We start from the raw sequence: 15,561 nt of genomic DNA, 5'->3' as shown, positions 1-15,561 counted from the left end.
ATTTATCCAAATTGTCTTACACTTAATAAAACTAATAATTCACAAAATAGCATAGACTATCTAGATCTTCAAATCATTAACCACAAAAAAATTTCACTTTTTGACAAAACTAGAAACTTCAATTTCAATACTAACAAATTAATAAATTGGAATTCCAACATATCCAAAAAAGAATTAACAATACAATAATAAATCAAATACAACGAATTAAAAATATCTGCAGAGATACAATAGATTTACAACGTGAAATTTTGCTCCTTATTAAAATTCTCAAAAATAATCTAATACCCAATCAATTTATTAACCATTGCCTTAAAAGAGCAGGCGTTAAATACTCACTCTAAATCATTTAACTGATAGGGATATGATAATTTGTTCCTAAACCTGAGAAGGCGGTATAAGTTGGATGACTATCAGTTGAAGGATTTGTATATAGTGTAATTACTCAGTTGTATATATTGTAAAAAGCTTATTGTCTTCAGACTTATGCTGTTACTAAAAAAATGGGCCTATTTAATAATCTTTAGCCTGTCAGATAGCTCTTTGACAGTGAAAATTCCTTTTTTCCTTTCTTAAATTCTTAATCGTTTCGACACAACAATTAGGCAGAAATTAATTAATTTCCATTCACTAGTATTTCCAAAATAATTTTAACAGAAGGTTTCAATCAAATAAGAACTCTACAGAATACATCCCTCATGAATTCCGAGTCCCACCCACTACCATAAATTACTTCACCGAAGTCTTACCAACTGATATTATTCAAAGCCCCCACTGCCGCTAAGAATTTTTTGGAAACACTACACTTCTGAGTCAGACGCGAAGAGAACACTTTGACCACTTCCCACTAGAAAGAACGTAAGTTAATTAATACTTTTTCTGGCCCTTATATCTTCATGTACATTCACTTTTCTTATTATATTTTTATTTTATTATTATTTTTGATTTGTTTTTGCAAAGTTTGCATTATTTATCTTATATTTTGTAATTTTCTAATGTTTATATCAACTACATTGAATTCTATTTCATAATGACAATTTTCCAATGTTTAATTTTTACAAATAATATTGAACTCAAATGCATAAACACGAGGCTGTCGGGGGACGGTTACTTGAGCTTTATAGAAATTTACTGCAGAAATTGCTTTTTCACTCAAAATTGAATTGGCTAAAATGCTTAATAGGAATAAGTTCTTTGAATATCAGCATTGGCTCATAATCCCTTCAATTCATGGAAATATTTGGCCTGTCTTGAATTGCCGGTTTGGCTTAGCCTTATTGCTCGAGTAAAGACAAAACATCTTCGTATTTATTTATTAATTATTGTTCATTGAATGGGAGTTGGTTTGTTCCCCTTGAAAAGACAACTAATTTCCGATCAATGACAATGATTACACGCATTTAATTCTTGCCTTTAATTTATTCCTTTTACAATTGAAATTTTATTATTCATGATTTAATTCCAGTCCCCATTAAAACATTTTTAACATTTTACTTTCAAGTTACTTCAAAACATCTTTCACAATGTAACTTACTAGTATGGATTCACTCTTTTAAGATTATCCTACTATAATTAAACTTAGGAGATAATATAATCGATTCATTAATATTTTTTAGTAAATAAATTATTATTAACTTACTTTGCAGCAATTGCGCAAGTAGTAGTAACTTGTTTTCGCACTAAATGAATTTAAGATCATACAACATTTGATATACGTATATATATATATATATATATATATATAATGAAAGCTCTAAGTAATAAATCAATTGTTTATTATTAGAAAAGGATTTTCATATATTATCTCCACCGCACAGAAATTTAATTAAACAATGAATTGGAATAAATTTTAGCCAGTTCACCGTTAAAATTTTAAATAAAAATATTTCTATACAGCTTTTAAATAATTTTTACTATAATAGAAATCTAAATAACTTTACTGATTTAAAATTTATTCCAATTCATTGTTTTAATTCAATTTCTACTCCTTGGAGATGATACACGAAAAACTATACATATCAGTTATAAATATAAGCTACAAACACCAACGCAACACAGATGCACATGCCAAAAGATAATGAACAATCACCAAAAACAGTAGAATGCCCATGGCTGAGCCCTACCTCCGATGCCCGCATGATGCATTTTTTTAAAGCTGCACAGTCTATATCTGTCATTCAAGCTCAGTTCAATCTGATGCCCAGCCAGACTGCAGCCATTGTTGCTGTAAGAGGTGGCAGGTACCCAAAATGATAAATTTAATCGTCTTCCTCCCATAATACTGTATATTAAAAATAAATAAGATTTTGCTATTTGCTTTGCTTCCTGGTGTAGCAATTTCAATGGACAGGAATGTGTGCATACATAATTTGCAAAGAAATACAAGGTGAAAAATAATTACCAATACCAGTTTAATTTAATTACAAACTCCAGTTTTTCCTAAAGTAATGTACATTTACTATAAATAATACTTCACGTTTCCTAGGAGATAATTTTCATTATATAGTCTCTATTAAAAATTTTAATATGCTGTGTGTGCGTGTAATGAAAAAGACTGCAATATTGATAGCATGGAATGTAGAATGTTGAATCCATAATGAACAACAAACTTAGCAGTGAAGCTGGATTAAACAATAATCTTGATTTCATTAGACTTCTCAGTCACAATTCACTAGGCATATTAATCATGCCTATTTCAGAGTAGTTACATTTTAGAAATTATTGCAATAGGAAGAAAAGCATCAAGCAATGCCTTAAAAAAACAGAGTTTGAAGCAAAATGCACTATTATCAGTATGGCAATATGAGGAGGAGAGCCATCTTGTATGAGTACGATGTCCTGAAGTCATATACACTGTTGAATTTGTGGGATTACAAAATCTATCATCATATCACGATACCACTGTTCTATGATGGAACGGGTTTGGATTCCATTTGCAGTTATCTTTTTAAAAGATACGGTCCAATGGTAAAACCACACCGTACTGTCACTCTTTCAAAGCGCGAGCAACCATGAACCCCATACCTGGGTAGCCACATTTTCACTGCTTAGAAGATTGGATTTTCTTAGGTCTTCTACCTGAACGTATGCTAAGCCGCCCAGTTGTTTCAAATTTCTTTATCATCTGGTGTAGGGCATATGGAGACATTGGAACTCTTCATATCTGCTTCATAAAACATAATTCTTTTACAGCTCCAAAGGAGTTCTGTTGCTTCTGGGAGAACAAATTTACCGGTAGCACTTTTTTTTGCAACATAGGCATGCGTAGAAAAGTAACTAATGCTCATGCAGAATCCGCCTTCTTCTTACCCAAAGAATACTGCTAACAGGTATGCAATGTAATGCAAATGATATTTCAGATTTTCAATATATGCAAATAAATACCATCTGTGTGTACCAGTGCCACCTAATGGTGGATTTTCTTACTAAATTTTTTTATTTAATAAATTTTAAATGGATCATTTGAATTATCTGTAGTTCAAATTTTATCTCATTTGGACCAACAGAATGCATTCTAGAGCCCTCTGATATGAGAAACTTACTCTGAAACAGAGAAGTATTGATCTAGGAACACTTGAGATATAGAAATGCTGATTGCGAAGATACTTGATATTTAGAATGTAGAATTCGTAAAGACTAAGAAACTTGGCAGTCGAGGCAGTTTTAATTCCATTTTTATTTCCAGTTGACATTTGTGGCCACAATCACTTGGCACTCTAATCATGCCTATTCAAGAACGTTTACTGTTGCGATAGGAAACGAGCACAGAGAAATCATGTCCATGCAGTATAGAGATGCTAAGATGCTTAGTTATTCAACATGGAAGCTCACGAAGAGTACGGTTTTAGTTTGAGTTAGAAAAGTTTCAGTTCTCAGAGTTTAGATTCTCAATCACTACGTCATGAACTCGACCTTTGAAGCCTTGTGAATTTCTGGAAATTGCAGAAGTAAATTTAGTTTAAAGTTATGTAAATAAAGTTGATTTTTTTCACCATTTTTTGTTCAATGATGACCTAATGAACATAATAGCTGAAGAAACTAATAACTAATGAATAAAAGACGAGTGAAAATTCATCTTCATGCAAAATCAACACACTCCTGTAGATGTGCCTAAAATGAGGGGATTCCTAGGATTAATTATTCTGCTGGAAATAATTAAAAAGGCCTGACCTCAAACACTATTTCACAACCAATGAAAAGCTAGCATCTAGATTATCATGCACTGTCTCCTTTCTCAATCATTTATGCTACAATATTTAATCATATATTTTATTATTTTTTACATATCTTGTAAAAAGATATGTATGCATTTTTAGTTATGCTTAGATGCATGAAATATTCCCATCCTGCCAGATCGTACTATTGCAACATGCAACAACACACCGTCTCCAAGGTGAGTTGCGCTAAGCAGCATGCTGTTGCACAGGAGGATGAAGTACCATAGACCTGTTATATACTAGACGGAGCATCGCCATTCAAAACCGGGTGAAAAAGTGGCACAGGAATGAGCTGCAGGAGTTTGGGCATGAAATGGAACTGAATCCAGATTTTGGCGTACTATCGCCATGGCTGGCGATTTTTTCCCCTCTTTTCTCTCAGTTCGAAATGCGAACTTGGAAAGACGTCATTTCGCAGAAGCTGCCGTTGAATTTGCAGAAGAGGTTAGATCGATAAACACCAGCCAAAATTAATAATTTCCCTAAAATTGAACACTTTATTTTAAAATTTAACTTTATTTTAAATTTTAATTTTTAAAATTTAAATAATTTTCATGCTGTAGAATAATATTTTGCAATATGTCTATCGGCGTCTACCAAATTTAAAATAAAATTAAAAAAACTGGAGAGAACAAACTAAATAATAAACTAATAACTAAATAATAAACTAAATAATAAATAATAAACTAATAGCAAACTAAAAAATAAATAAGTAAAATAAATAAATAAAAAAGAAGGCTTTTTAGTACTCAGGACAGAATAAAAAATAAAAAAAATAGATAACATAAGAAGAATGAGTGAAAACAGAAAATAGTACAAAAAGGAAATTTAATATTAATACGAAAAGGAAATTTAATGTTAATACGAAAAGGAAATTTAGTGTTAATACGGTGTATTACAGAGAACTACAGAGTAGGCAAATCAAAGTGAGAAAGATATTAAATAAAATGAACTAAAAATGAATGTCAATATAGCAAATATAAGTTAAAAGGAAGAGAGAGAGTGGTAAATAATTAAATTATGAAACAAAAAGGTGGTAAATTAAGACTTCCTTTTACTAGCAAATATATATATATATATATTATGCACGTTGCACAATGTAGTCGCACTTATTTTAAATAATTTTAGAAGGTAAAATTTAAATAATGTTCATTATTTTTAAAAAGAAATTTAAAACTATTAAAGTTTTGAAATTTAACTGCTATATAATTGCTATTTTCTTAATACTTAACAAATTATTAATATTTGAATAAATGCCAGAAACATGATATAAGAAAGAAAATACGTGATTGAAGGTAAACAAATTTGTTATATTTGGATGCAAGAAAAGGATATAAATAAAGTTATTCATGTCCCCCCCCCCAAAAAAAAAACATAATTTTATGCAGTTCTTACACAGTGTTACATCAACATTACCAAGTATTAAATACATACATTACTACTTCGCACATGTCCGCATGAGCAAACGCAAAGAATATATAAACAAACGCATTCAAAGCAGTCTGTTGGCGTATAAAAAATGTCGCCAAAGCAGAATACTAGACTAATTAAAATTATATTGTATTACTAAAATTTTAACATTTTTTTCAGAAAACAGTTATTAGAAACATACATATATATTAAGGTACTTTTATTTAAATGTTATTTCAAGTATGCATATATTATATAAAATTAGAAAATCTATTTTTTATTAGAAAAAGGCAAGTAGAGTGGATAAAAAAACCTCTACATTTTATAAAATTAGGTTTTAAAACATTAGAAAAAGCTCAGTTGTGAAATGTTACTCCTCCATCTTTCACATATCTGGAATTACATCCATATGCAGAGCATGAAAGTATCATTTTTGAAGTCCGAAACAATGCGCTTACACGCAAAACACTTGCTTCTCACAAATTCTCCATAGAACTGTAATGGTAAGGAAGATTCGCGGGAAATACGATCTGGGAAATGTACCAAATGTCACCTGGTTCGTATTCCTGTTCCCCTACAGGGTTGCCGTTTCTCTCTCTAGTACATTACAGCTCTATGTGAAGTACTGATGCACATATATTACATCTGTGGTGAAGGGGTTAATTAAGAGATGTTTACTCCTTTACTTTTTACCACATACCATTCTTGTTTTAACTTACTTCCTTGACTTTGATGTATTACTTGTCAGAAATGCATGGAAATTCTTGATGCATAAATTATCATGTTTGAACGCTAAATGTTATGCTAAATGTACCAAGAATGCACATTTACAAAAACATTTGGTACGAAAGTATCAACATAACTCTTCAGTCAGATATGTCTAAAATACAGACAACGTTCAAAGCAATGCAGAAGTGCCAACTGGTATTGAAAACGAAATAAGAAGCTCTAGTTACTATGATCATCATCTATTTACATAACTTCCAAATCAAAATTGTAATTGCATACATTTTTATTGTATACATATTTTTAAGTTCAAGCCACAACAGATTATTTCATGGGCTACTAAAAGCAATTCTCTCCTTTAACTAAGCAAATTACATGTTTTCCCAGACAAGTTTTGCTCTTTATATGCAAGCAATAATGTTCTCAGATGTCATAAGTAAAGTAAGTGATCACTAAAAAGGGCTGTTGTTTAAAAGAAAAAAATCACTTCTGGCTAAGGTATTAAAAACCACATGATTTTCATGACTGGATTAAAAACAACTGTTGGACATTCTATCTCTATGCTGCTAAAACTTGCAAACAGCTAGTAAATATTGGATTCTGAGACAATAATTAAAAATATTATAAAAAGACTACTGACAAAAACAATGAGAACTGGAAGAGCTACAAGAACCTGTATTTCCAAATTAACTGATCTATAATTACAAATAAACTTAATTTTGAAAAGCACCAATACATAATTATTTGTTTGCCCTTCATAAAATCAAATACTGCAACACACTGCAAATGTACAGAACTACAGCACAAAATGTTATTCAGAACAGCAGTGGTATCTTCACATAAAAATGATAGTGTCTTGAAACTTACTTCACCATATTTAAAAAAAAAAAAAAAAAAAAAAGAAAGAAAGAAAGAACTCGGTTTTACAAATAAACTATTACACAGTAGACTTTAATATTTATTACAGAAAGATAAGTTATAATTTTGAAAATCAATTAAATCAATGTATAACTAATTCCACTAAAAACTGATTGTTATTCAAATTAGAACATTTCTAAACATAATAATAAATAAATAAAATAAAAATAAAAATTCAGATTAATTAGGATTCATTGTAGACTCAACCTAGTTTTATTTCTAAAGACTAGTATCATATGGTGGTATTCATATCAAAGAAAAATATTAAATGCTATTTCCTCTCCACTTCACATTTAACAAGAAATTATATCAAAAACTTAAATGACTGTATATCTATCAAATATATGGTTATTTATTGATTTACATTATACAATTATATTTTATCGATTTACTATATACAATTACTACATAATGATTTTAGAATGAAAATGATTTGCTCTCTTCCCACCCAAAATGGCAAATTTTATCTATCATTAAGGGTGGAACCGGGGGAATCTGCTAATAAATACTATAATTGAAAAATATCAAAACTATACAAGATGGATACTTGTATGCATTTAATTTTGGATACCTGCAATAACATTTATAATAATAAGCCAATAAATATATTTCATATAATATTTTATAAGTATCATCAATTTTTTCATAATAAATGCATAAGAATCCACAAACATTCATTAATTACCAGTATTCATTAGTATTTCTTACCATTTCTTTGGTAATATTTGGAGTTGTGGGTCCACCTGAAACCTGTACAAAGTCCAAAATCAGTTAGTTTAATGTGACCATCACGATCAATGAGTATATTATCAGGCTTAATGTCTCTGTGTATGAACCCCATTTTGTGAACACTTTCAACAGCCAACACAAGTTCAGCTATGTAGAACTTAGCCAGTTTCTCTGAGAAGACACCTAATTTTATTAGTAATGACATCAGATCTCCACCTTGTATAAAATCCATCACAAAATATAGATTCTCATCATCCTGAAAAGAGTAGTAGAGTTTGACAACCCACTCATTGTCTGCTTCAGCTAAAATGTCTCTTTCTGCTTTTACATGTGCTACCTGATTCCTTTTTAAAACATCTGATTTCCGCAACGTCTTCATTGCATATAACTGATTGGCATCTACCTTCCGCACCAAAGCAACTTCTCCAAAAGCACCAATGCCAATAGTTTTTATTTTTGTAAACATAGATTTATTCATTTTTGCCCGCTTTAATCTAATATAATTTGATTCTTTTTGATGCAGCATTTTTCTAATTTCACATTGCGCTTCCTTAGTAAGGCCAACTTTAGCCATTTCAGTTTCAAGCTGTTGGCGTCTTTGTTCTCTCTCTTGATGCGATTTGAGTAAATTTTCTACATGCTGTTCCATATAAAATTTAAATGCTGCAGGAGAATAATTTCGTACTTTACTTTCACGACGTTCCTTTTCTTTTTCCTTGGAGAGCATTTTTCTAGGAGGAGGCGGAGACTGATGAGTAACTTTATGAAGCATTAATTTATTATTAGAATCATGAGTTGAATCAGATTGCGTGGACGGTGATGATGTAGAGGTTGTTGACATAAAGGATACAGGGGATTGATTTACAGCTCTAGAAACAGGAGATTCTGACCGAGATGCAGAACTAGCAGTGTCCATTGCCACAGGAGATGGCTTACGGTGAAAAGCTGTGTGATGATTGTCAAAAAATGAAAAGGCATCTTCAGGGATACCATTTATATTTGCATTATTGATATTAACATATGATCCAGGTAAGGCTGTTATTTGAGATGTACAAATGCTATCTACTGTATTTACAAGATTAGAAGTGGCTTTTGTCCCACTTCCCACACTACTTAGAACAGGATCAATGCACGGATTTATCAAAGAAGACCCACTTGTGAAAGCACCAGTTGATGGCCCATTGTTAATAATAGTTGGCACATTATTATTGAGCTTTGTCATTAGAGCTGCAGCAGCTCTTTGGGCTGTGAGAGCAGCCATGCTAGATGCATAACTAGGTGGATCTGTTGTGGGAACATTAGACAAAGGACAATTATCAAGTTGTGATATATCTGGAGGAAGATTATTACACTGTTCAGGCCATTTACTTTGATGATTTTCTAAAGGTGTATATAGTGTCTGCAAAGGTTCTGTTACAGGTGTATCACTGACAGGTTTCTGATTGCATTGAGCAGACAGATATAAAGGAGGCTGATTAGAAATATTCTGAGTCGAGCTAGATAAAGCCTGCCACACTGGATTAGAATATGGAGTTGGTGCTGGAGATGTTGGTACTCCAGATTGAGGCATACTTGGAACAACAGGATATGGAGGAGGATCTGAAAGATGGTTTACAGATGTTGCATGAGATTTATTTTGATTTCGTGGATACAGAGGAGGAGGGTTTGGAGAATCTAAAGCTCGCAAAGGAGAAGTTACTGAGGTTACTGGTGGAAGCAACAAGCAGTTGCCATCTTGAGATGATAGAGTAGAATTTATACTAACAGCAGAAGTCACTTTATGTATTGGATAAGGAGGAGGTGGATTAGAGACAACTGGCTGTTGACAACCTGTAGCAAAAGCAGGAGATACAGTACAAGATGGTTGTGGTGAAGTAGGAGCCACAGCAGTTTGAAGAACAGGTTTCTGAACTTGGGTGCTTTTTACAGATTGCATGATTATTGGAGACTGTGATTTGGCTTGCCTTGAACTCCATGCCTGAAGTGCAGAAGGACGAGAAAGTACTGAAGTTACAGCGCTTGCAGCAACTGCACCTGGAGATGGAGCTCTATGCTGGGGAGAAGGCTGTGGAGAAGATGAATATGAAGATGGTGGAGTATAAGCAGGAGGGGGAGTTCGCTTCAGTTGAAAAACAGGAGGTATAGAATATTCACTGCTGCTAATAGTTGGAGTTGGACTGTGCCTTCCAGAACTTGATGAAGCATAAGAAGGTTGTGGAGATGACGAATACCAAGATTTACCATTTTGAGAGCTACTGGTGAGATGTGAGCTATCAGTTCTAGATGAAGAAGAAATAGATGACCCATTTGCACTGACAGATAAAGCTTGCAGTTGCTGAGCTAATTGCTGGTGGATCTGTGAATTGTTCATTACAACCATTGGAGCACGATTTGAAGTTATTGGACTTGTACCACGCTGTGGAGTGGAACTAGCAGAAGAAGTATAATTGAGAGCTTGTCTTGAAGACGTTGGCACCGGTGACATGCGTCTCATATACTGTTGTTTATGGGTATTTACACCATTGGTAGCTGAATGTGCAAGTTCTGCTGTCTGAGAACTGATAACTGCTGAATTAGTTGGAGGTAAAGGAGGTGTACTCCTAGGAGGTGTTGGTGGAGGGCATACAGTTCCTCTGGGAGGAGGTAAAGGAGGTGGAACATCATTATTTATAAAGTCATTTGTTGAATTTAACCTAAAATTTGCTGTTACTTCACAATTAGCAAGACTGGTTCCATATATCAGCTTTGGAGGATCAGGTAATATCTTATGTTTTAAACCAGTAATGCAAATATTGGTGCTATCATGACGGGAAACTTCCGGAACACGAATGCTGTTCAGTGAAACATTTTCTGCACATGATTCTTGCAAGTCTACTGCTTTGGGCTGGCATTTATACTTGAAGGCATCTAGAACAGAAAAAATACAATTTTAATTCCCAAGAAATATGTATAAGGCAGACACAGAGTAATTAAACATATCTAAATATGGTCAATGACATTTTACCCCCTTCATGGTCTGATATTTTTTTCAAATTTCTGACATAAAAAAGCATTATTTTAATGATAAAAATTAATATGTGTTTTATCCTAAATTCAAAAATGCAAAATATTTTTGACAGTAAGCAGAATTTTTTCCCTGAACCTGTGAATTGTCAAATATGTGATATCCCTTCCGCTGATCACCAGTTTTTTTCGCAATGCACCCAAGTTTTAAATTTAAAAAAATGCAACCTGATACTATATTTATTAACTTTACAATTTTGATGTGTTTAAGATAAAAGCTACATAATAATAATTATTAGAATTACATAAAAAATGTCTTGAAAAATTATTTTCCAAACCTTACCACTTTACAATCTGCTTTGGACATCACAGCATAAAAACCACACTTATCACAAAACTGAATTTTTTGCTTACTTTGTCAAAACAAAATATGGCTATGAATATCAAAAATATCTTGAATAATTTTTTAGTGGAAATTCTAACAGATATCATGCTGCATGTGAAAAGTTTCAAACCATGGAACAGTGCAAAATCCCACATCACACTTTTCACAACTGCACCTTGTTTCTTTTCTTATCCTTTTACCTTCACTGTTTCGCTTGTTGCTACAGATGGCACATTTTCTTATGGAGTTTTCTTCCCCCCCCCTTTTAAGTTGGAGGAATAAATTTTATGAAATGTCTCTCAGTCAGCTGGAGTGGTGTTTTTATTGATGGCCTATCTTTTTTGCTGCACATTGATTCCGAGTAGTACTTTATAACTTTGCTTCATTTACCAAATCTAGTCAAAACTGAAGATACATTATAGAACTCCACCGTTTTTCTTATATAGGACATAAGAATTCCAAATGCATTGATTAAATTAATAAAAAAGTATTTTTTTGTAATACTTTTTCCCATATTTCCTTGGGATGGCATAAGATGTTAAATTTTGGGTCGGCACAATCAACATCATCCAAGGTGTCATTATAGTTGACTACCATTTTCAGCTTCAGCTTTTCTTCTATAGACGATTCCACTAGACACATATTTTTTTATTTTTCTATTTTAAAATGACAGCTTTCCCATGTCGAAATGCTATAATGTCACCTTTCTTGAGTTTTTTAGCCTTAACATAATTAGAAACTTCTCTTTTGTTGAGACTGATCATCCCAAGAGAATCAGTTTTGTACCTGACAAGTGTATCAGTCAGTTGAACTGATTTTGTCTCCCTCCCTAAAAGTACCAGCTCCTATATTCCTTGAAGATCGTGGACATTGCTGGCACTGTTTTAAAGTACTTTTGGCCCTACTTGACCTTATGCACTAACTTTTGGACATGATAATAATAACACAAGCACATTAGTTAAAACTAGAATATAATTATAATTATCCAGTATTATACAATATCTCTTATACATTAAAGGCTTCATTAGTGTCAGAACCACTTGTGTACATTTATAATATTCCGGCTTCAAAAACTCTTCATCAAAAAGTATTTCTTTTTCAGTAAAAATTATTGTCAACCAAATGTATCCACTTTTTGCCTCACATAAAATATATATCCGGCACTTTTCAAAGGTAAGTACTGTTTCCAAGAAAGTCACCCTTTAAAAGAGCCCACCAGCGACCGAGCGGTTAAGTCGCTGAACACTGTTAGTTCGGTCCGAGGTTCGAATCCCGCGAACGGGCTGGCTGCATGGGCATTTTTGTAGTTTTCTTTATGTGTAACGTGTATACGAGCCAGTTTCCCTTAGAAAGTCCTCCACGAAGGCATCCCTCCCCTTAGGAAGATAGCCCTCGTGTGCTTTGTCATAAATAAATAAATACAACCTTTAAAAGATAACAATTTTTGAATAAACTGGCCAGATTTTATTCAGTCTTGCATTAGGATGTGCATGAGAATCACAATTTTCATTGTTAGAAAAGTGCAGATATTGCTTCAAGTTGTGGTATCACCTGTATGACGTCAGATTCCTAAAGAAAGGAGTGCATAATCTTTCATCATCTGACCAATACCATTGTTAACTGGCTTTTTTTTATTATGCCCTGCATTATCCAAATACAAAATAAAAATGTGACCTCTTCTTTGTAAGTTTAACCCCATTCCCACTGCTTTGGGTGATTTTTTTTTGGGGGGGGAATGAAGACATTATTTAGCATATACAGTCAAAAGTCGTTAATTCGGACACCCATAATCTAGAATGATCTATAATCCGGACCTCAAAGCTAAAAACGTTCCGCGCATGCGCCACGTTGACACATGCGCATAGGCATTTTCGCATGCTTGTAAGACCTTTACGACTGCGCATATGCTTGTGCGCAAGCGCAGAATACGTTTTCGCGTGCGCGTTTTATGTATAACGGACGGTATAAGCTAAATTATCTAATTTATGTTAATGTTGATGATTGCGTTGTTCCTTAATCTTCGAATTGGATCCCGCTTATTATTTTTTGCAGACTGTAAAAGCAATTTTATAAAAGTAAACTTGAACTTTCGATTATGTCAAATAGAATTTCCGGTGCTGGAGCTCCCAAAGGATCTACAAAACGAAAGTATGTTTCGATGGCCATCAAACAAAAAGTGGAATTGCTGCAAAAAATGGATAAAGACATGAAGAAGGTGACAGAGAGGTTAGTGAAAATGAAAAAATTTCGATTGACAAGTTAGTCGGTATTCTCGGCACAGCAATTACGGGACTTGAACAGCGGAACTTTGTAACTGAACAAGAAATTATGTCTGTTTATAGAATTAAAGAGAAAATATTATCACATAAAATGAAGCAACTTAAACAACTTACATTGAAAGAAATGTTTAATAAAGTAAACAAATAAATATTAAGCTTTTTCTTTTTGCAAATTTTGATACCCTTTAGATCATAATTGTTCTTTATTTCATAAATTACGATTTCATATTTTTAATTTTAGAATTTCTGCATGCCATCTTACGAGATTTAAACTGATGATCTATAATCCGGAAAAATCGATAATCCCGAATCGCCGAAGTCCCAACGAGTCCGGATTAACGACTTTTGACTGTATATTAGTTTCATTCACAATCAACTGCAACATAGAATCGTTACAAAAAACTACTCAAAATATTGAATAAAATTATCATTACTAAAAATTACCAAAATTCCAGGGTGCTCTGTTAAACTGAAACGAGAAAGAGCAGAATGCACTACTTTTTCTTCGATATACATCCTTAATGAAGCCATATATCACCACCTTCCGATTCAATAGACTCTGAATAAATATTATCTCTCGGTAAATCAGTACTATCATTTTCCGATTCACTAGACTCTGAATAAATATAATCTCTTAATAAATCAGAACTATCATTTTCCAAATCAGAGATATTAAATTAATTGTCCTTGAACTCGCTTTCTGAATCCATCATAAAAGCTATTTTGGCATGTAAAAATAACATAAATGAAATGAAATAACAGAAAGTACAAAAAGATTTCAATTCCAATTCAAAGCCGGAAATCTCACTGCAAAAACTATGAAGAAAGTACAGTCAAAAGTCGTTAATTCGGACACCCGTAATCCGGAATGATCTATAATCCGGACCTCAAAGCTAAAATCTTTCTGCGCATGCGCCGCATTGACGCATGCGCATAGGCGTTTTACTCGTGCGCGCAAGACGTTTACGACTGCGCATATGCATCTGCGCAAGTGCTGAATACGTTTTCGCGTGCGCGTTTAATGTATAACGGACGGTAAAAGCTAAAATTATCTAATTATCTATTTCAGTTAATGTTGATAATTGCGTTGTTCCTTAATCTTCAAATTGGATCCGGCTTATTATTTTTTGCAGACTGTAAGAGCAATTTTCTAAAAGTAAGCTTGAACTTTCGATTATGTCAAATAGAATTTCCGATGCTGGAGCTCCCGAAGGATCTAGAAAACGAAAGTATGTTTCGATGTCCATCAAACAAAAAACGAATTGCTACAAAAAATGGATAAAAGCATATCCTTTGTTTATCTAACCGTTCCGAAATCTGTTTATCAATTTCACGCTGCTCTGCGCGGGGGGGGGGGGGCACGTCGCGGCGCGCAATGAACTGGAAGTTGATCTGTCAACACTATCGTTATCTTCAGGGCAGATGTTTTTATTTTAGTCGGCTTATAATTCCTTACTAAATGTAGTATTTAATTTCGATGTACTTCCGTCTTTGATATGATTTAAATCAAATTCCTCGTCATTATAAATATCACGAATACAAATCACATAGTTTTCTGGTTGCAATTTTCTAATTTCGGCTATGAGTAAGGTATGCTTTACGCATTCGCGCGTTAAAAGAAATGTTTAATAAAGTAAAAAAATAAATATTAGGCTTCTTTTTTGATAAATTTGGATGCCCTTTAGATCATAATTGCTCATTATTTTATAAATTACGGTTTCATATTTTTAATTTTATAATTTCTGCATGCCATCTTACCAGATTTAAACTGATGATCTATAATCTGGAAAAATCGATAATCCGAAGTCCCGACGAGTCCGGATTCAAGACTTTTGACTGTAGTAGTGTCATCTCTTAGCAATATTCAAAATCATAAAAATAATTATGGAATTTA

The 15,561-nt window shown here is 32.9% G+C and overlaps 1 protein-coding gene across 1 annotated transcript in view; it reads right to left on the bottom strand.

Annotated features, from left to right (window-relative positions):
- The window catches only part of LOC118205457 (uncharacterized), a 201,062-nt gene that overhangs the window by 43,944 nt on the left and 141,557 nt on the right, over positions 1-15,561 (bottom strand). Inside the window, exon 4 of the mRNA XM_085818602.1 lies at positions 7,980-10,907. Within this exon, the coding sequence (XP_085674728.1) occupies positions 7,980-10,907 (2,928 nt within the window). The remainder of the gene's footprint in view (positions 1-7,979; positions 10,908-15,561) is intronic.

This window comes from Stegodyphus dumicola, chromosome 6 (genome assembly GCF_044657685.1).
Source record: "Stegodyphus dumicola isolate Sdum_Otavi_A_Nest chromosome 6, ASM4465768v1".
Taxonomy (NCBI): domain Eukaryota; kingdom Metazoa; phylum Arthropoda; class Arachnida; order Araneae; family Eresidae; genus Stegodyphus; species Stegodyphus dumicola.
This window is presented reverse-complemented; position numbering and strand designations above follow the sequence as displayed.